A 20963-nucleotide genomic window follows, 5' to 3' on the forward strand; every position below is an offset into this window, starting at 1 on the left:
GTTGAAAATACTTTTGCCATTCTGTTATAAGTTTTGTTATTATTTTATTTTTGGAATTTATTACATTTATGGATCTGCAGGGGACTTTTCAGATTTTCCTCATTTTAATATAATTGAAATAACTGTTTGATCCATGGAACTTGGAAGCACTGAATTGAGTGACGTGTTACTTTCTCCCAGAATGTCAAATAAAATGATATCTTCTCCACACAAATGTTTTAACAGTGTCTAATATTTATGTTCGGGTGATTTCTATGTTGCATCCTAAGATGCTGGATTCTTCTGCTGAAGACTTATAATAAACGGAACAGATTTATTTCATGTTCACCATAACACATTCCAGTCGACCACTCTCTACAGTGTCTTCAGCCCAGCTCACCAATACATAATTGAACTTTACCCGCCCTTGCATCGCGTAATCCAATCACTTCAATGCCAGAACGGAAACCCCATTGTCATTTGTTAATTCACATAACTGAACCCCTGCATGCAAACCCCATTGGCTATTTGCAACCATTTTAAATCTAAACTCATTAACACATAATACATTTATCAATACACCACATTCTATTTTTAGTGATCATTTTTTTGTTTGCTGATAGTTACTTTTTGAAGGGATTTGTTTGACAATAAGATGAAAACATCATGATTGGTTGTGGTCATACCAAATGAAAAGGTAGTATAAAAAAATATACAGTTAAATGACATGTCTTTACTGTTAGGCCCCGAAACTCACTTGCATCCATAGCAATAGAACACTCGGGATCTCTATGGTTGCATCCTTCCAATAGAGTTCCAGACACTTGTAGGCATTGTCTGACGTTTGATGGCGTCACTTCTACGACACACAATGATGCCAACCAAGGTGCATTGAAGCTGTTCTGGCTCTTGGTGGCCCAGCGTCCTATTAAACTGCTTTATGTTGATGTTTCCTTTATTTTGGCAGTTAGGCTACCTGTAAGTTCCCAATTAGTTTTAAATTATCATTAAAACGTCACAATGCGTGGAACATTTTCGCTTTCATTTTGTCACAAAAAAAGAAGGATGGGAAGCAATAAATTCCGGGATTGGATATGCTACAGTTTCAAAAACGTACAGTATGTTGGTGAAGGTATTCTTTCGGGCTAGGCTATTGGTCATCAAATAACATGTAGGACCACTCTTCGTGCTATTAAAATGCCTTTATTGAGGTGCCATGTGCCATGTTAGCATTAAAACAGTGCATTGGCCGTCCTTGATCTTTGATCTGGCTGTCAAAATGTATTAAATACACACATCGACTTGTGAGTCAAGACAATACAGCCACATCTCAATGGTGCCAGTCAGCTAGACTTATTAAACAGAAGAGTTATCCTCGAAACTTCATCCTCAGCCAATGAAAGACGAAGAGCGCAGTCGCAAATAGACTATACAGTACCGTCGTGCAGCTGCAGGAGAGTTATCAGTCTCCTAGTAAAATACTTGAAGACACTGGGCGCCTGCCTCCACTCCATCAAGCGCGTGCAAACGATACGCTACTAATCAGTAAAATCCACTACAAGAGCGGAAACGTGTATTATATTTAGATGGATCTCACAAATAAAATGGAGTGGCATTATTGAAGCTATTTAATACTACTAGAATACTCCTAGAATTTTTATGTGCAAGATGGAACTGTAAATATTATTTGTTTTATCAGTGAGTTCTAGCCACTACAATATTATTTAAAAACAGCAAGACAGTTGCATTATTAACTGCTTGAGAATTTTCCCTGAGCATAAACACTTCTTGATCTTTTTTTCTTTACCCAGATTTGATTGAGATTACATCGGAAGTTATCAATGGATTTCTATAATGTGTCGGTTTTGTATGATAACACCTCGCCGGTTGCAGGGAACTCATCTGAAGCTTCAACAGGTAAGAATTTATCATGGTTGAAAATATTTGTACAGTAGGCTATTCAGTATAGCAATTAAACAACCAGATTGTAGAAACGTGTAATGGTCACTGCACTGGAGGAAATCTTTGCGAGTTTCAAAAATAATTCATAGCCTACAATGATTTCACATTATTTTATTATGGCACACATAATGTAGGCTATAATGAAAGCTACAGTCATCCTCTTTATTTTCATTCGTTTTCCCTTGAAGACGTTAAATGGTTGGTTTCCTTCACTGCTCTGTCTAACACTTGTTATTCAGAGGGAAATGAAAATATGTCTAGTAGCTTCTTGAAGGCACAGCTAGTGCCAACCTTTTCCTTTTTGAGTGACTTGTTTTTCGTCGGAATGGCTCATACTCTACCTTAATCTCAAAAGAGCCATGAAAATTCCTGTGAACTTTTAGTCACCACACACATACAGTAGCAGCTATGTTATTGAGTTTTTTTTGTCAAAGATACTGTATATAGCACATACCAAGGGCACTAAAATATATTGTAACGACCCTGGGCTTATAAGCACGGAAATCGACTTTGCCGCACGAGCATGCTTTTGCGGCACAGTCGATAGCGCGCCGGACTTCGGGCTGAAAGGTCGAAGGTTCGAGACCTGCTCCCTGCTGTTTCATTACAATATATTACTGGGAACGGAAATATCTTCACGGGTTTGGTTTATGGGTAGCCTATACTGTATACTATATGTCATGCTTTATTACAATGTTCCTCTGCTGCTCGTAAATTCTGGCTGATGCCAAAGTCCTGACTTCAGTGTCTGGAAAGTCTGTTTTGATGTTGTCGGCACGATGCGTTGATAATGAGGGGGGCTGTTTTAAAATCCAAACAGTGAGAAATCTCAACAAGCCGCCTGATCCCGCGAGCTAACACGAATGTGGTATAGCAACACAGTGCCTTCAGAAAGTATGCAAACCACTTGTCTTTTCCACATTTTGTTGTGTTACAAAGTGGGATTAACCTGGATTTAATTGTCGTTTTTTGTAAACAATCTACACAAAACACTCTGTAATGTCAAAGTGGAAGAAAAACACAACTATTCAACTCCTTGAGTCAATACATGTTAGAATCACAGTTGGCAGCAATTACAGCTGTGAGTCTTTCTGGGTAAGTCTCTAAGAGCTTTCCACACCTGGATTGTGCAAGATTTGCTCATTATTCTTTTCAAAATTCTTCAAGCTCTGTCTGGACAACCATTTTTAGGTCTTGCCATATTTTCAAGCGGATTTAAATCAAAACTGTAACTCTGCCCTTCATGAACATTCACTGTGTTCTTGGTAAGCAACTCCAGTGTAGACTTTGTGTTTTAATTTATTGTCCTGCTGAAAGGTGAGTTCATCTCCCAGTGTCTGATGGAAAGCAGACTGAACCAGGTTTTCCTCTAGGATTTTTCCTGTTCTTAGCTCCATTCTGTTTATTTTTTATCTTGAAAAACTCCCCAGTCCTTAACGATTACAAGCATACCCATAACATGATGCAGCCACCACTATGCTTGAAAATATGGAGAGCAGTACTCAGTAATGTGTTGTATTGGATTTGCCCCAAACATAACACTTTGTATTCAAGACAAGCCACATTTTTTGCAGTATTGCTTTAGTGCCTGGTTGCAAACAGGATGCATGTTTTGGAATATTTTTTTATTTTGTACATGCTTCCTTCTTTTCAGTCTGTCAGTTAGGTTATTATTGTGGAGTAACTACAATGTTGATCCATCCTCAGTTATCTCCTATCACAGTCAATAAACTCTGTAACTGTTTTAAAGTCACCATTGGCCTCATGGTGAAATCCCTGAGCGGTTTCCTTCCTCTCTGTCAACTGAGTTAGGAAGGACACCTGTATCTTTGTAGCGACTGGGTGTATTGATACACCATCCAAAGTGTAATTAATAACTTCACCATGCTCAAAGGGATATCCAATAGGTGCTCTTCTTTGTGAGGCATTGGAAAACTTCCCTGATCTTTGTGGTTCAATCTGTGTTTGAAATCCACTGCTCGACTAATGGACCTTACAGATAATTGTATGTCTGGTGTATGGAGATGAGATAGTCATTCAAAAATCATGTTGAACACTATTGCACACAGAGTGAGTCCATGCAACTTATTATGTGACTTGTTGAGCACATTTTTATTCCTGCACTTATTTAGGCTTGCCATTAAAAAGGGGTTGAATACTTATTGACTCAAGACATTTCAGCTTTTCATTATTAATGAATTAGTAAACATTTCTAAAAACACAATTCCACTTTGACATCATGGGCTATTGCGTGTAGGCCAGTGACAACACATCTCAATTGAATCCATTTTAAATTGCGGCTATAACACAACAAAATGTGTAAAAAGTCAAGGGGTGTGAATAGGGCTGTTACGGGCTGTTACGTGACTATACGGTCACACGGTGAGTTACAGTTCATATAAGGACATCAGTAAACTGAAATCATTTCATTAGGCCCTAATATATGGATTTCACATGACTGGGCAGGGGTGCAAACATGGGTGGGCCTGGGAGGGTATAGGCCCACCCACTGGGGAGCAAGGCACAGCACATCATTATTACTTATTCTCCACAGAAGGGCTTTATTATAGACAGAAGTACTCCTCAGCACATGTGTAATGATCATGCTTTTTAATCATTATTGACATGCCAAGATTATCTTGGCAAAGGAGAAATGATCACTAATAGGGATGTAAACACATATGTGCTCAACATTTGAGAGAAATTAGCTTTTTGTGCATATGGAAACTTTGGAGATCTTTTATTTCAGCTCATGAAACATGGGACCAACCCATTACATGTTGCGTTTATATTTTTTGTTCATTATAGTATAATCTAATCTGTTCAAAACAGTGGCAGGAGGTGCAACAGTGGTCATTCTATTTTTTACATGGAAAAGTAATATTGGTGTATTTATGCATTTGTTCAAATGCACAGATCGCTTTATACACTACATGGCCAAAAGTATGTTGACACCCCTTCAAATGAGTGGATTTGTCTATTTCAGCCACACCCGTTGCTGACAGGTAAATATAATCGAGCACACAGCCATGCAATCTCCATAGACAAACATTGGCAGTAGAATGGCCTGTACTGAAGAGCTCAGTGACTTTCAACATGGCACCGTCATAGCATGCCACCTTTCCAACAAGTCAGTTCATCACATTTCTCTCCTGCTAGAGCTGCCCCGGTCAACTGTAAGAGCTGTTATTGTGAAATGGAAACGTCTAGGAGCAACAACGGCTCAGCCGCAAAGTGGTAGGCCACACAAGCTCACAGAACGGGACCACTGAGTGCTGAAGCTCGTAGCACATAAAAATCGTCTGTCCTCGGTTTTAACACTCACTACCGAGTTCCAAACTGCCCTTGGAAGCAACGTCAGCACAATAACTGTTCATCGGCAGCTTCATGAAATGAGTTTCCATGGCCGAGGAGCCTCACCCAAGCCTAAGATCACCATGCACAATGCCAAGCGTCGGCTGGAGTGGTGTAAGGCTTGCTGCCATTGGATTCTGGAGCAGTGGAAATGCTCATTTGTCCTGGGATATAAACATTGAGTTGTTATTTTACCTGAAATGCACAAGGTCCTCTACTCCGACAATTAATCCACATATAAAAGGGTAAAAGTTTGTTTTCTAGCAAACTCTCCTCCTTCAGGCTTCTTCTTCTTCTTTGGACTTTATATGGTGGATGGCAACCAACTTTAATGTGCATTACCACTACCGACTGGACTGGAGTGTGGACCTCAGTTAATCTTTCAGTCACCCACGTGGGTATATGCTCTTAAAAACCAATGAGGAAATGGCACATGGGTATATGCTCCTAAAAACTATAAGGAGATGGGAAAGGCGTGACTTGAGCGTCACAAATAGAACCAAGTTCTATTTTAGCACCTGGCCATGCAGGTGCTCATTGACGCGCACAAGCAGTGTGGGTGCAATGATTGAATAACATGTACAGTTGAAGTTGGAAGTTTACATACACTTAGGTTGGAGTCATTAAAACTTGTTTTTCAACCACTCCACACATTTCTTGTTAACAAACTATAGTTTTGGCAAGTCAGTTAGGACATCTACTTTGTGCATGACACAAGTAATTTTTCCAACTATTGTTTACAGACAGATTATTTCACTTATAATTCACTGTATCACAATTCCAGTGGGTCAGACGTTTACATACACTAAGTTGACCGTGCCTTTAAACAGCTTGGAAAATTCCAGAAAATGATGTCATGGCTTTAGAAGCTTCTGATAGGCTAATTGACATCATTTTAGTCAATTGGAGGTGTTCCTGTGGATGTATTTCAAGGCCTACCTTCAAACTCCGTACCTCTTTTCTTGACATCATGGGAAAATCTAAATAAATCAGCCTAGACCTCAGAAAATAAATTGTAGACCTCCACAAGTCTGGTTCATCCTTGGGAGCAATTTCCAAATGCCTGAAGGTACCACATTCATCTGTACAAACAATAGTACGCAAGTATAAACACCATGGGACCACGCAGCCGTCATACCGCTCAGGAAGGAGATGCGTTCTGTCTCTTAGAGATGAACGTACTTTGGTGCGAAAAGTGCAAATCTATCCCAGAACAACAGCAAAGGACCTTGTGAAGATGCTGTAGGAAACAGGTACAAAGGTATCTATATCCACAGTAAAACGAGTCCTATATCGACATAACCTGAAAGGCTGCTCAGCAAGGAAGAAGTCACTGCTCCAAAACCGCCATCAAAAAGCCAGACTACGGTTTGCAACTGCACATGAGGACAAAGATCGTACTTTTTGGAGAAATGTCCTCTGGTCTGATGAAACAAAAATAGAACTGTTTGGCCATAATGACCATCGTTATGTTTGGAGGAAAAAGGGGGAGACTTGCAAGCCGAAGAACACCATACCAACCTTTGCTGCAGTAGGGACTGGTGCCCTTCATAAAATAAATGGCATCATGAGGAAAGGAAAATTATGTGGATGTATTGAAGCAACATCTCAAGACATCAGTCAGGAAGTTAAAGCTTGGTCGCAAATAGGTCTTCCAAATGGACAATGACCCCAAGCATACTTCCAAATTTGTGGCAAAATGCTTTCAGGACAACAAAGTCAAGGTATTGGAGTGGCCATCACAAAGCCCTGACCTCAATCCCATAGAAAATTTGTGTGTAGAACTGAAAAAGTGTGTGTGAGCAAGGAGGCTGACAAACCTGACTCAGTTACACCAGCTCTGTCAGAAGGAATGGGACAAAATTCACGCAACTTATTGTGGGAAGCTTGTGGAAGGCTACCCGAAACGATTGACCCAAGTTAAACAATATAAAGGCAATGCTACCAAATACTAATTGAGTGTATGTAAACTTCTGACCCACTGGGAATGTGATGAAAGAAATAAAAGCTGAAATAAATCATTCTCTCTACTATTATTCTGATATTTCACATTCTTAAAATAAAGTGGCGATCCTAACTGACCTAAGACATAATTTTTATTAGGATTAAATGGCAGGAATTGTGAAAAACTGAGTTTAAATGTATTTGGCTAAGGTGTATGTAAACTTCTGACTTCAACTGTATATGTAGCAAAAAAGCTGTAAAAAAAACTACAAGATACTTGTCCTCCGAAGAGGGGGGTGGTGGAGGGGTTAATAATAAAAAATGTGATATATCATACCGGTACTTTAATAACATTCTCTTCTGCTGCTCTTGTGTCCCTATAGGTGGGGGTCATGATGCCTACTACAACAACGCCATCTTGCCCACCATATTTGGCATCATCTGTTTCCTGGGCATTATGGGTAACTGCATGGTCATCTACACCATCCTGAAGAAGACCAAGTGCCTCGCCAAGCAGACCGTCCCCGACATCTTCATCTTCAATCTGTCCATCGTCGACCTCCTCTTCCTCGTCGGTATGCCCTTTCTCATCCACCAGTTGATGGGCAACGGCTCGTGGTGCTTCGGCGCCACTATGTGCACAGTCATCACCGCGCTGGACTCCAACAGCCAGATCGTGAGCACCTACATCCTCACAGTCATGACTTTGGACCGCTACCTGGCCACTGTCCACCCCATCCGCTTCAACTACGTTCGGACGCCGTGCGTGGCAACCTCGGTTATCATTCTAGTATGGACGCTGTCGTTGCTGACCATCATCCCTGTGTGGATGTACGCGGGCCTCATGCCTCTGCCTGGCGACCTGGTGGGCTGTGCCCTGCTACTTCCCGATCCGTCTACCAACATCTACTGGTTCACACTCTACCAGTTTGTCCTGGCTTTCGCTCTGCCTCTCCTCATCATCTGTGTGGTCTTTTTCAAGATCCTCAAGCACATGGCCACCAGCGTGGCCCCCTTGCCCCCCAGGAGCCTGAGGGTGCGCACCAAGAAAGTAACCCGTACGGCGGTGGCCATCTGCCTGGCTTTCTTCATCTGCTGGGCCCCTTACTACATCCTCCAGCTGGTTCACGTTGGAGTCCAGAACCCCAGCCCAGCCTTCTCCTACACCTACAACATAGCCATTAGCATGGGCTACATTAACAGCTGCATCAATCCGTTCCTCTACATTGTGTTGAGTGACACCTTCAAGAGGCAGCTCATCGTGGCCATGCGGCCGGTCCACAGGAAGTTCCGGGTCAACCCCACCAGCACCACGGAGGGTAGTGTTAGTCTGAGATTGACCACTGACAGACCCCAGCAGGATCAGAGCTCCAGGGAGCTGCTGCCTGCCAATATGGCCGACCACTGAGGCCTGTTGCATGACAATTTTAGTTTTGTTGAACCTTTATTGAACAAGACCTCTTCACCCAGGGAGACCTGGTGTGGCCTGGTATAGGAAGAACTGTGTATGTCATCACTGAATTTGAATACTGTACAGGCAGGAACAGTGTATTGAATCAATATATGGACCCGTGTACAGGGTAGGGTTGCAAACATCATGTAACTTTCCCCAAATCCCCTGGTTTTCCAGAAATCCGGTTGAGAGATTCCCTGAATCAGGAAGTAATAAGCAGGAAATCCAAAATCCTCCAACCAGGATATCTATAAAACCTTGGAACTTTGGGAAAGTTGGTGGATTTTTGCATCCCTAGTTTTCGCAACCCTAGTACAGTCCGAGACATTTTATTGGATCACTATATGGGATCAATGATGTATGTCTACATGGGAAGAGTTAATGGATCGATCAGAATAGAAGAAGAAGAACAGAAGAATACTATCATTCAATGTGTGTGGCATCAGTGAGTAGGATCAGGCTGAGCCTGAGAGGAGATGTTTAACATTGTCAGGATGAGATTATTGAGTACCGGCCAACACATGGTACTCAGTACAATAAGCATAGGTACTGAAACATAAGGATATAAAAAAATGATTTGCTAATGATATTCAGTGGATAATGTAAAAGTGTGAGAGTCAAGATGATTAGCTACATGTACGAATCAATGAATAAATACATACCCAGTCATAAATTACCCGCATGAGTATGACTAGTTTGATATTGTATCAGGCATTGTATTCCAATTCTTCAGGGAAGGCAGGTTTTACCACAATCCCTTACTGTAGTTTTGGTTTGGCAATCTAGCTAATGTATGTTAAATTTCATTTCAATGTACAATGTTCACATACCACTTATATTGTACAGTATGTTCAGTACCTAGTACCTACACTGCAATTGTACCATAAATACATGTTTCAGCTTCACTGAATGCTGCGTAGTACTTTTTATCCATACATTTGTACATTGTCTAAGAAGTCATCATGTATGACCATTCGGTGTGGATGTTGTGTAAATATATATGTTTATATTAATATATATACTGTATGTTTTGGTCTAATTGTATTTGTATATACAGAATGAGTTTTTTTCATTTATTCGTATTTTAATGTCAAGTTAAAATAAATATGGTTCAAACTCACACTTCTCATCACGGTATAGAGACAGGCAATACCAACTATAATTTGATGCATGACCAGTGCAATCCTCATATTAATCATACATTTGCTTAATTAATTATGCAATGCCAATGAAATTAGGCATCGCGGATTCTCCCATCTGAATTTCTTTGATAAATTGTTAGTCTTTGTTTAGCTTTGACACTTCAAATCTCACTTTGAATCTTAATCTGATTCCTCTCCCTTTTTACAGATTTGTCTTTTTTGAAGCGAAAGTTGGAGATATACACATTAGGAACACCTTCCTAATATGGAGCCTCAATTGGTTGGGGCATGGACTCTACAAGGTGTTCAAAGCGTTCCACAGGGATGCTGGCCCATGTTGACTCCAATGCTTCCCACAGTTGTGTCAAGTTGTCTGGATGTCCTTTGGGTGGTGGACCATTCTTGACACACACGGGAAACTGTTGAGTGTGAACAATTCAATAATTCATCAATAAGGGATCATAGCTTTCACCTGGAATCATTTGGTCAGTCTATGTCATGGAAAGAGCAGGTGTCCTTAATGTTTTGTAAACTCAGTACTTTTATAAAATGCATTTATTAAAGCAGAAAATGGGTGACAAAGCAGGCAGTCCATGGTATTGTATTGGAAAAACATGTCACATTGAACTGTAACTTACAGAATATTTTTTAAAGATCATCACTTTAGAGAAGTCTGATGTATAGCCGATTGTGAAAGACTCAGCATCTGTACCGTTCTTGGTACAAAACTTGTTTTGTTGAAAATATCAATAGATCTTTTCAAAGTGAACAATTACTTTGAGCTCAAAGGTGACATTATTTCACTGTAAATTATTTTGTGCTTCAAGGGTAAAAGTGGGTGTATTGAAAGTGTATTGAATCCATAAGATGTTTGGGTCAATCTTGGTATGTCAAAGTTAATTAAAGTATGTCAAACTTGATGGTTGTGCTCTGACAAAGGACCTTGCTTCAAAACGTTGCCCTTAAGTAGGCCTAACAATAAATATAATTAAAGGGAATTATTACTGTTGCCATCCTGAACCTTCTTTTAAGATGTCAGTTAAAGTTAATTGGGTGTTTACTAGTAATGCAACATGGTAAACTTAACACGTTTCAGGTAAGACCCAAATGCAGACTGTTTTGAAGTAACCATGTTTATTGTAACATTTACATTACATTTAAGTCATTTAGCAGACGCTCTTATCCAGAGCGACTTACAAATTTACCTTTTATATTTAACTAGGCAAGTCAGTTAAGAACAAATTCTTATTTTCAATGACGGCCTAGGAACAGTGGGTTAACTGCCTGTTCAGGGGCAGAACGACAGATTTGTACCTTGTCAGCTCGGGGTTTTGAACTTGCAACCTTTCGGTTACTAGTCCAACGCTCTAACCACTAGGCTACCCTGCCGCCCCAACAGGGGCAGGCAAACGACAGGTCAAGGCAGGTAGGGGTCGATAATCTAGAGTGGTGGGGCAACAGTACAGGACGACAGGCAGGCTCAGGGTCAGGCAGAGGTCGGTAATCCAGAGTAGGGGCAAAGGTACAGGACGGCAGGCAGGCTCAGGGTCAGGGGCAGGCAGAGTGGTCAGGCATGCGGGCTCAGTCAGGACAGGCAAGTGTCAAAACCAGGAGGGTGAGAAAAAGAAAGACTGGAGAAAAGCAGGAGCTGAGACAAAACGCTGGTTGACTTGACAAATAAGACAAACTGGCAACAGACAAACAGAGAACACAGATATAAGTACCCAGGGGATAATAGGGAAGATGGGCAACACCTGGAGGGGGGTGGAGACAAGCACAAGGACAGGTGAAACAGATCAGGGCATGACAAAACTTGAATATGGAAATTCATATCTTGACATATTTTATGTAGACTGGGAACTGACAGTAGCTAGCTATAGATACTCCTTTCTGAGAACCTTGTATTATGGTTATTCTCGTCAAGTAATACCTCGCCATCGCAGCCATCTGTCTCTCATGGCAACATTCATTTTCTCCTGTTAAAACAGAATCAGGCATCGGTCATAGGTCATGGTCCTATCACTGTCATTGTGCTTTTAAAAAAATATTTCCAGCAGGGTGCATTATAAAGATTCCCAGCAGGGTGCATTATAAAGATTCCCAGCAGGGTGCATTATAAAGATTCCCAGCAGGGTGCATTATAAAGATTCCCAGCAGGGTGGATTATAAAGATTCCCAGCAGGGTGGATTATAAAGATTCCCAGCAGGGAGCATTATAAAGATTCCCAGCAGGGTGCATTATAAAGATTCCCAGCAGGGTGCATTATAAAGATTACCAGCAGGGAGCATTATAAAGATTCCCAGCAGGGAGCATTATAAAGATTCCCAGCAGGGTGCATTATAAAGATTCCAAGCAGAGTGCATTATATAGATTCCCAGCAGGGTGCCTCAGTTGCAGCATGCAACAGATGAATGTGATCTACACTGAGTGTACAAAGCATTCAGAACACCTTCCTAATATTGAGTTGTACCCCCCTTTTCCCTCAGAACACCTTCCTAATATTGAGTTGTACCCCCCTTTTCCCTCAGAACACCTTCCTAATATTGAGTTGTACCCCCCCCCCCTTTCCCTCAGAACACCTTCCTAATATTGAGTTGTACCCCCCCTTTCCCTCAGAACACCTTCCTAATATTGAGTTGTAACCCCCCCCTTTCCCCCAGAACACCTTCCTAATATTGAGTTGTACCCCCCCTTTCCCTCAGAACACCTTCTTAATATTGAGTTGTACCCCCCCTTTCCCTCAGAACACCTTCTTAATATTGAGTTGTACCCCCCCTTTCCCTCAGAACACCTTCTTAATATTGAGTTGTACCCCCCCTTTCCCTCAGAACACCTTCTTAATATTGAGTTGTACCCCCCCTTTCCCTCAGAACACCTTCTTAATATTGAGTTGTACCCCCCCTTTCCCTCAGAACACCTTCTTAATATTGAGTTGTACCCCCCCTTTCCCTCAGAACACCTTCTTAATATTGAGTTGTACCCCCCCACGTGGCAGTTCTTGACACACTCAAACCGGTGCACATGGCACCTACGACCATACCCCATTCAAAGGCAATTACATATTTTGTCTTGCCCATTCACCCTCTGAATGGCACACATACACAATCCATGTCTCAATTGTATCAAGGCTTAAAAAGCATTCATTAACCTGTCTCCTCCCCTTCATCTACATTGATTGAAGTGGATTTAACAAGAGACATCAATAAGGGATCATAGCTTTCACCTGGATTCAGCTGGTCCGTCCGTCTATGTCATGGGTGCTGGTCAAAAGTAATGCACTATATAGGGATGAAGGTGCCATTTGGAATGCAACCAGTCTGTGTTCCTCTTCCTTCATTTACCTTCTGCCTTTGTTGCTAGGCAGAAACTCTTCATTACAGCCGTTGTTTTAGTGAGGAGTTCAGAGAGAGGATAACTATGGTTCCATTGGCTCTGAAGGCAATTATTAGTTGAGGTAAGAGTTATGTGTGTGTAACTGCGTACCTCTCTTTCATGAGATGAAAGAGACACATAAGATTCTTAGAACTAATCATGACAAAAACCTTGCCTTGAGGCCAAGTTATAACATTAATAAACCACACAAAGGATGGAGGATGAAAAGGTAGAACGGAAGAAAAGGAACAAAGTAGCGGAGATCTGCAATTACTAAATAATACTACGGATTACTGTATACTTGTGCTAAAGTGCTATAGCTTGGAGTTGTGTGCGGGTACTGTCTACTCTACACTGTACATACGGTATACATTTGCATTAAATAAATGATTTGATATTACAAATATGTTTGTTGAAGGAGTGGGCAGTCCCATTCCTTTTGTATTTGTTTATATTTATTGGATAGGATAAAGACAGAGAAGATGGATGGAAGGATAGAGTGTGCTGAAATAGCAGTGGGCTACATTCAAACCCATGCTGGCAGCAGTGTGTTCCAGGAGCAGCTTAGACCACCCAAAGCCACTCCAATACCGTTTTTAACCCAGAAACTTGAAGGCGACAATGGAAAAAAGGAAAAAGAACAAGATAGACGTCCAAGCGCAGGAGTGTGGGTAGCAGGTGGAATATAAAAGGTTTGAGAAGCATTTTGCTTGGGAACTGTTGCCTTGTCCAGCTATTTTCAAACTTCAAGTGCTGTACAGATTTTTCGTCCATTATGTTCCATGATAGCCCTGCCCCCTTCATGTCCACATAAAAATACATAATAATAATAATAATTAGTCACTGCACCTCTTGGAGAAGGTCTCTTACTGGCTGAAGAGGTTTTGGTTGATTTTCATCTTCATCATGGGAGAAATCAATAAAGTGACAAACTACTTTAGCGTAACGGACAATTGCTTTGCTACGATGTCTCAATGTGCTCCATTGACAGGATATCCGATCACGTTGCCAGCACTTACATGGATGATAAGTAGCCTTTGTAACTACGCACAATAATGACAATAAAGAACCAAGTCACGCTCCACTGATGTCCTTGGGCTTTCTTAAGTTCTAATGTTGTGTATAGGGACAGAGATATGTACAATATCGTGACTCCGTGAAAGTGTGAATACTAATGTAATTACTAGGAGTGAATACTAAAAGGAATTCACAAGAGATGATTCATTATGCATTTCCCGTGCCCATGGTTAGCAACAGGAGGTAGTTCGGGCACACTTAAACCAATTAACAACTTAACAAGGCTTAATTGAGCCTTCATTAAGTATTCATAAGCACTACATAGATGGATCACCAATTATTTATAAGCAGACACATACTACATTAAAGGAGCTGTAGAAGGTCCTTTTATCTGGCCTTTGCCAAAAGTAGCGTAACCCCTTTAAATAGCATAACATTTACTTGAATGAATTATTTCTGAAGCATCTACAATATATAGCCCTTTTGATTGACAAGCAGCTCCATCATATTAGAACGCAGACATAAAGCAGGCCTGCTAACTTAACCAGTGTGTTCATAATGGATTTTCAAAAAGCGAGCATCTTGTATTGAGTGTGACTCCTGGAGGTTATCATGCAGTGGTGCATCATTACATCCTGATCCCAGATCAGTCTGTGCTGTCTTGTCAATGTTGTCAAGACAGTAGAAACAGATCTGGGACCAGGCTAGAGCATCATTATGGATGAATAGAACGGGGGCCTACTTTCATGTTGTCTCCACAGAGAGAAGTCACAGTATGAGATCAATGTGTGATCTGATCAACGGCTCTTCTTATGTAACTGGCACCTCAGGGGAGCATAGCCTATATAGCTAGAGAGAGGTGTGTGTGTGCGTGTGTGTGTATGTGTGTGGGACAGTACATACAGATTGTTGAGTCTCGAGGGGAAAACGAAGACGAAGAAATACATTATAATGATTAAATATGGTTTCTTAATAATCCATCTTATTCGTTTATGTACTCACACTGCGTTAGATCTCAAACGGCTTCTCAATATCAATCACGCACAGCATGGTGCCATGTTCAAAGAACATGCATGTTTATTTATGGAATATGGTATGCCCTCTAGTTTGCAACTGACATGGATAAAGTGATCACATTTGAAGTCTTAATTATGCCACGTGTTGTTGTTTTTTAAAGATTGATGTTGTTTATCTATGCAGATGAAAAAAACATGCAATTATTCCCAAGCATAAAGTTTTTTTTTCTGGTTATAATTAGGTAGTATATATTCTGGGTTGCATTGACAAATTCTGTGTACTTATGTTTCTAGAGAAAATAAAACAGACGGTAAATTCATACAGGAAATATGTTTATGAATAAATAAAAGTGAGTAGGGTCTGCAAAGAATTCATTTCCTTAAAAAATACTCAGAAATCAAACAAAGTTATATTTTACCTTGAGTGGGCTGAATTGAAAACGTGCTTGGCATTTGGAGAAAAGAAATTCAAGTGTAGGGTTCTCAAAGGCCTCAGGCACTAAAGGAGCCTTCAGAAGCCAACCCAGCGCAGAGCAGACACACTACAGGAGAGAGAGAACACACACATGTCCTCTCTCTGGAGGGCATCATCTTTTCTGAAGTGTAGATTCTGAGAATGGCAGGTCAGTCAGTTTAATACTGCATGGTTGGGAGGTGTGTGTGTGTGTGTGTTTGTGTGTGTGATGAGCGTACCTCATAGTCACACAGATCTGAAGTCCTGATTCAGCTGCAGCATCAATTGCGGTACTTGATGTCTCAGCTTGCCCCAGGAACTATTCAATATTAAATGACTCTGTGTGTGATATGACGATATGCAGAAAATACAATGAATAGTACTGATTCTATTAAGAGCCATAGTTTTAACTTATAGGACCTAACGACTGTCAGCACGTGGTTTCTATTAAGTTTCCTTTAAATGACGTCATCACCTGAAGACTGGAGTAAACTTTAAGTAAACTTTAAAAAAAAAACTTTAAAAACTTTAAAATAACTTTAAGTAAACCCTTAGGATGAGGGTAATATGGAAAGTACTGCACTGTGAGTTAATGGCAAAGTCAACTCAAACAAACCCAATGTCCCAGTGGCCTCATTGGCGAAGCTTAGGATGCTGTTCCTTCTTGTTTTCAAGAACAGGGCAATGTTCTGTCCTTTGGGTCCATTATCTGTGTTCTGTATAGTGGTCATTATCTCATTTAATCCCATTCATTCTACTGAGTCTGACAGTCCCCTCTCCAGACCAGAACGTAGCCATAAATCAAGCCAACATGATCACATACAAGAACACACTGGTTGCATCCCCAATCACAGCCTATTCCCTTTATAGTGCACTACATTTAACCAGAATTACAACCTATTCCCTTTATAGTGCACTACATTTAACCAGGGCTCTGGCCAAAAGTAATGCACTATATAGGGAATAGGATGCCATTTGGGACGTTTCCTCACATTGGTCAAAAATCACTGCATGGTGTGTTTTCTTTCAGACGTAGTCATTAAAATTGAATGCATCAGATGTCTCAATGAGACTACAATAGAGAGAGCCTGTTAATTCAAGTCTAAATGGGTGCCATCTGTTGGATTCGAAATGTTGAACATTGAGATATTAAAGACATGATAGATCAGACGCATTGTATATAAAGGAGTGAGATCTGTGGATAGACAGAGTGGCTGTGGAATGTTCTGGGTGGACGGGAGGAGATCAAAGGATTGCTATAGGGGAAGCAGATGAACATCTGTGGATTAGGCGAAGGGTTGAGGTCAGGAGGTCAGGTCAGGTCCCCTGAAGGGAGTAATAAGGGTTTACTACCCTCTTCCTGTTTAACCATAAGATGTAAGGATTGGAGAGAAGGAGGAGTGTCTGAAGTGGGATATATATACCTGTGATGGTGAGAAATGGCCTGTGGTCTGAATTACAGCTGTAACGACCCTTTGGGAAGAATTAAACTTGGTTAAGCTTCTCTAGTGTCCGTGAGTTATTTACTCTGATAAATAAGAACCTAACAGTTGGCGTTGTCGGCAGGATTCACCACATTTTGTAGTCAAACCAAAGAGCCCAGATCAGTCGAGCAGAGCTGGCAACAAACAAGGTAGGCAAGTTCCTATATCTGTTTACACTCATTTTGACATCTTGGGGAGATGAGAATCGTTTGCTAAACTAATTATGGGATACGGACCTGGAGAGCCTGAGTTTAATTCAGTAGGCCCATTGTATAACGACCGGTCGTAGCTTTATGGTAAATGGTAAGTCCCGGAAGGTAAACTCGTACAGGCTGGTACCTGTAGAGTAAGTCCTAGGGGGTAAATCCCTAGTAGGTTGGTTCCTGCTAGTATTATAAAGTAAATAGTAAATCCCAGTGTAACGCTTGTCGTCTGGAGGAGAAGAAGAGGACCAAGGTGCAGCGTGGTAAGTGTTCATATTCTTTAATCCAATACGCAACACTAAACAAAACAACAAACACGACAAACGAACAGTCCTGAAATGTGAAACAAACACTAACACAGGAAACAACCACCCACAAACAAAAGTGGGAAAACAGGCTACCTAAATATGGCTCCCAATCAGAGACAACGATAGACAGCTGCCTCTGATTGGGAACCACACCAGGCCAAACACACAGAAACAGAAAACCTAGACCTACAACATAGAATACCCACCCACATCACACCCTGACCAAACTAAAAATAGACACATACAAAGCAATCTACGGTCAGGGCGTGACAGTACCCCCCCCCCCCCAAAGGTGCGGACTCCGGCCGCAAAACCTGAACCAATAGGGGAGGGTCTGGGTGGGCATTTCACCGCGGTGGCGGCTCTGGTGCGGGACCCTTACCGCCGACCCCGGACCGGGGACCCTCGCAGGCTCCGGACTAGAGGGCGTCGCTGGAGGCTCCGGACTAGAGGGCGTCGCTGGAGGCTCCGGACTAGAGGGCGTCGCTGGAGGCTCCGGACTAGAGGGCGTCGCTGGAGGCTCCGGACTAGAGGGCGTCGCTGGAGGCTCCGGACTAGAGGGCGACGCTGGAGGCTCCGGACTAGAGGGCGTTGCTGGAGGCTCCGGACTGACGTCCTTCGTTGGAGGTCTCGTGCCATAACTCCTCACTGGAGGTTTCGTGCCATGGATCCTCACTGGAGGAAGAAATCTAAAATACTCTGAACACCGTCGGGAGTGTTTAGGGAATAATAACTATTGATATGGCGACAAACGGCTCCGATTCTCCCTGTAATATAGAGCTAGCAGGTTTTAATAAAGCCATGGAGGCACTGAAAGAAGCGCATGAGCATTCTACCAATTCGGCTGGTAGAATGCTCATAAATGAGCCAATTAGATCAAATTGGACAACATTTTCCTGCTGACGGAGAATTCAAATCAAATAAAGAATTCAGGGAGGCAATTATGACTTGGCACAAGGACATAAAAACCAGAATCAAAAGCTCAATATACCAGCGTTTTGATGTCAGCATTCCTTCAACAAATAATGCATCACGAAAAGCCCGGAATGAGTACCAGTACACTACCACAGAAAGACTGGGAACGGGAGTGTATTGATAGAATTTGCACTTCTGCTTTGATGGCAGTGTCTTGTTTTGCACACTTTGTACAAAATAATAAAATGCAGTACTACAGGATATTTCTTAACGTAGCTCTTTATTAGCTAGCTATAACTGGCATGTTCACGTATCGCCAACCACGATCAAACTGACCATGACCTACCATTTGGGTGGTCTTAACCAATCATAGCACAGTATGATATGGCGGTAAAATGCATCCAATTATAATTCAGTATGTTTACACATATGAATATTACAGGCAGGTTTGAACCCTGTGATCAAAACGGTAATTGCGGGGGTGGTAGATTTAATTCAAGATGATGTTTTGAGAGTGGAATATAACTCCGCTCACCTCACAGGTTAGCTCCCTGTTTTAGATGTGGGACTATGGGGCATTGGAAGAACGACTGTAAGGTGATACTGGAACCTAGTGCAGTAGCAGGAAATGCAGCTATACAAGAGTTTGAATCTTTTTCAAAAGAGCAACAACTAATCGTTTTTAGGAAGAATGGAACTTTCACCTAACGGTGTATAGTCTCTGTTCAATCGATAAGTGGTTCATAGAGATGACAGTTTCTATGTGAAGGGAGACGTTGAGATCACGTTTTACCTAACTTTTAGTAGAGTACCGATGGGATTTAAAAATAGTCCACTTGGTATCATTCTGCATTGAAACAATTGTTAAAAGGGTGTCAATTTGGAGGCTCTGTGTTGGTACAATACGTGGATGATTTGTTATTAGCGTCAAAAGACAAAGAAACTCATATACGAGACCTCACCACAATGGTAGACTATTTGGCGGAACAGGGTCATAAAGCATCGTATGAGAAAGCACAACTAGCAAAGCAAGAGGTAACATATTTGGGGGTTTCGATTTCTAAGGGCACGAAACACATTACCCGGGATCGGGTAGAAACAATGCGTTCATTGGCACGGCCAAACACTCCTCGCGCGCTCAGGAAAACTTTAGGAGTTTTCAATTTTGCTAGACATTTTATTCCGTCAATCTCTGAAATTGCTGAGCCACTTACAGAGTTGACGAAAGGGGGGAAGGGTCCCCATGAGAGGATAGAGTGGAATCCAGAGTGTGAGGAAGCGTTTGTCGAGTTAAAGAAGCAATTGTGTCAAGCGCCAGCATTGGGATTGCCAAACCTAAAATTACCTTTAAAAATGTTGTTTATGAACAGGAAGGACATTGTAGCGCGGTGGTTACGCAAAATCATGGGGGTAGAGAAAGACCAGTAATGTAAATTGCTAGACTCGGTGGCAAGAGGAATGCCACTGTGCCTTATGGCGGTACAGGCAACATAAATGGTGTTGCATAACACGGCTTCCAGTACAATGAGTCAAAAAGTAGATTTGTATGTTCCACACGCAATAGCAACCATAGTGAACAGCACGAAAGCACAACATGTTACTAGTGCAAGATGGACAAAATGGCAGTTAACGTTAAATGGGGAAAATCTACAATTTCATAAGATTGGTGCTTTGAATCCTGCATCGTTAATGCCGTTTCCTGGGGAGGATGAATCGCATATATGTGACCCAGATCAGATTACAGTAATCCCTCGTTTATCGCGGGGGTTACGTTCCGAAAATGACCCGCGATAAGTGAAATCCGCGAAATAGAAAACTTTTTTTTTTTTTTACAATTAGCAACTATTACATGTATACAAATACAGTGACTCACGTGTAGGCCGTTTCACTGCTCTTCAGACTGGGCCGCTGCATCCTGACTGCGCTCTGCAGTGTTCTCTTCTTCTGAAGCCCGCGGTGCAGGTGTGTTTGTTCGGGAGAAGAACATAGTGATAGGCAGCTGTTGTCGCTCTTTTTTCTTCTTTGCAAAAAGATCCTTGTACACCGACATGCCACCATCGATTACGTTGGAGAACTGTAATGAACGGCTCATCAAAGGGTCCCATTCCTCACAATTCGTAGCATGTTTTGATACAAGAAGCGGGAGTGAGTTTTTAGCGAATCAGAATGCAGAGCACAATGCGTCAAAAAAAAAAAAAAAATGCATTATGAAAATCCGCGAAATAGCGAATCCGCGATAAGTGAACCGCGAAGTGGCGAGGGATCACTGTACTCCAAAACCTAGGCCTGATTTGCAAGAGACAGCATTGGAATCGGGAAAAGTATTGTATACAGATGGCTCTAGTTACATGACCACAGG

At 41.6% G+C, this 20963-nt stretch overlaps 1 protein-coding gene across 1 annotated transcript; it reads left to right on the forward strand.

Moving 5' to 3' along the window:
• The first annotated feature begins 1820 nt into the window (after window positions 1-1820).
• LOC120023051 (melanin-concentrating hormone receptor 1-like) lies at window positions 1821-8647 on the forward strand. The gene is made up of 2 exons (XM_038967000.1): window positions 1821-1896; window positions 7623-8647. The coding sequence occupies exons 1-2, from the start codon at window positions 1821-1823 to the stop codon at window positions 8645-8647; spliced, it is 1101 nt and encodes a 366-aa protein (XP_038822928.1).
• The last annotated feature ends 12316 nt before the right edge of the window (window positions 8648-20963 follow it).

Source organism: Salvelinus namaycush, chromosome 2, assembly GCF_016432855.1.
Source record: "Salvelinus namaycush isolate Seneca chromosome 2, SaNama_1.0, whole genome shotgun sequence".
NCBI classification, from domain to species: domain Eukaryota; kingdom Metazoa; phylum Chordata; class Actinopteri; order Salmoniformes; family Salmonidae; genus Salvelinus; species Salvelinus namaycush.

What these genes read in the sequence shown, in the direction of transcription:
- LOC120023051 (XM_038967000.1), top strand. Translation starts at nt 1,821, where the DNA reads ATGGATTTCTATAATGTGTCGGTTTTGTATGATAACACCTCGCCGGTT. An exon ending in CTCATCTGAAGCTTCAACAG is followed by an intron (nt 1,897 to 7,622) that starts GTAAGAATTTAT and finishes GTGTCCCTATAG; the next exon opens with GTGGGGGTCATGATGCCTAC.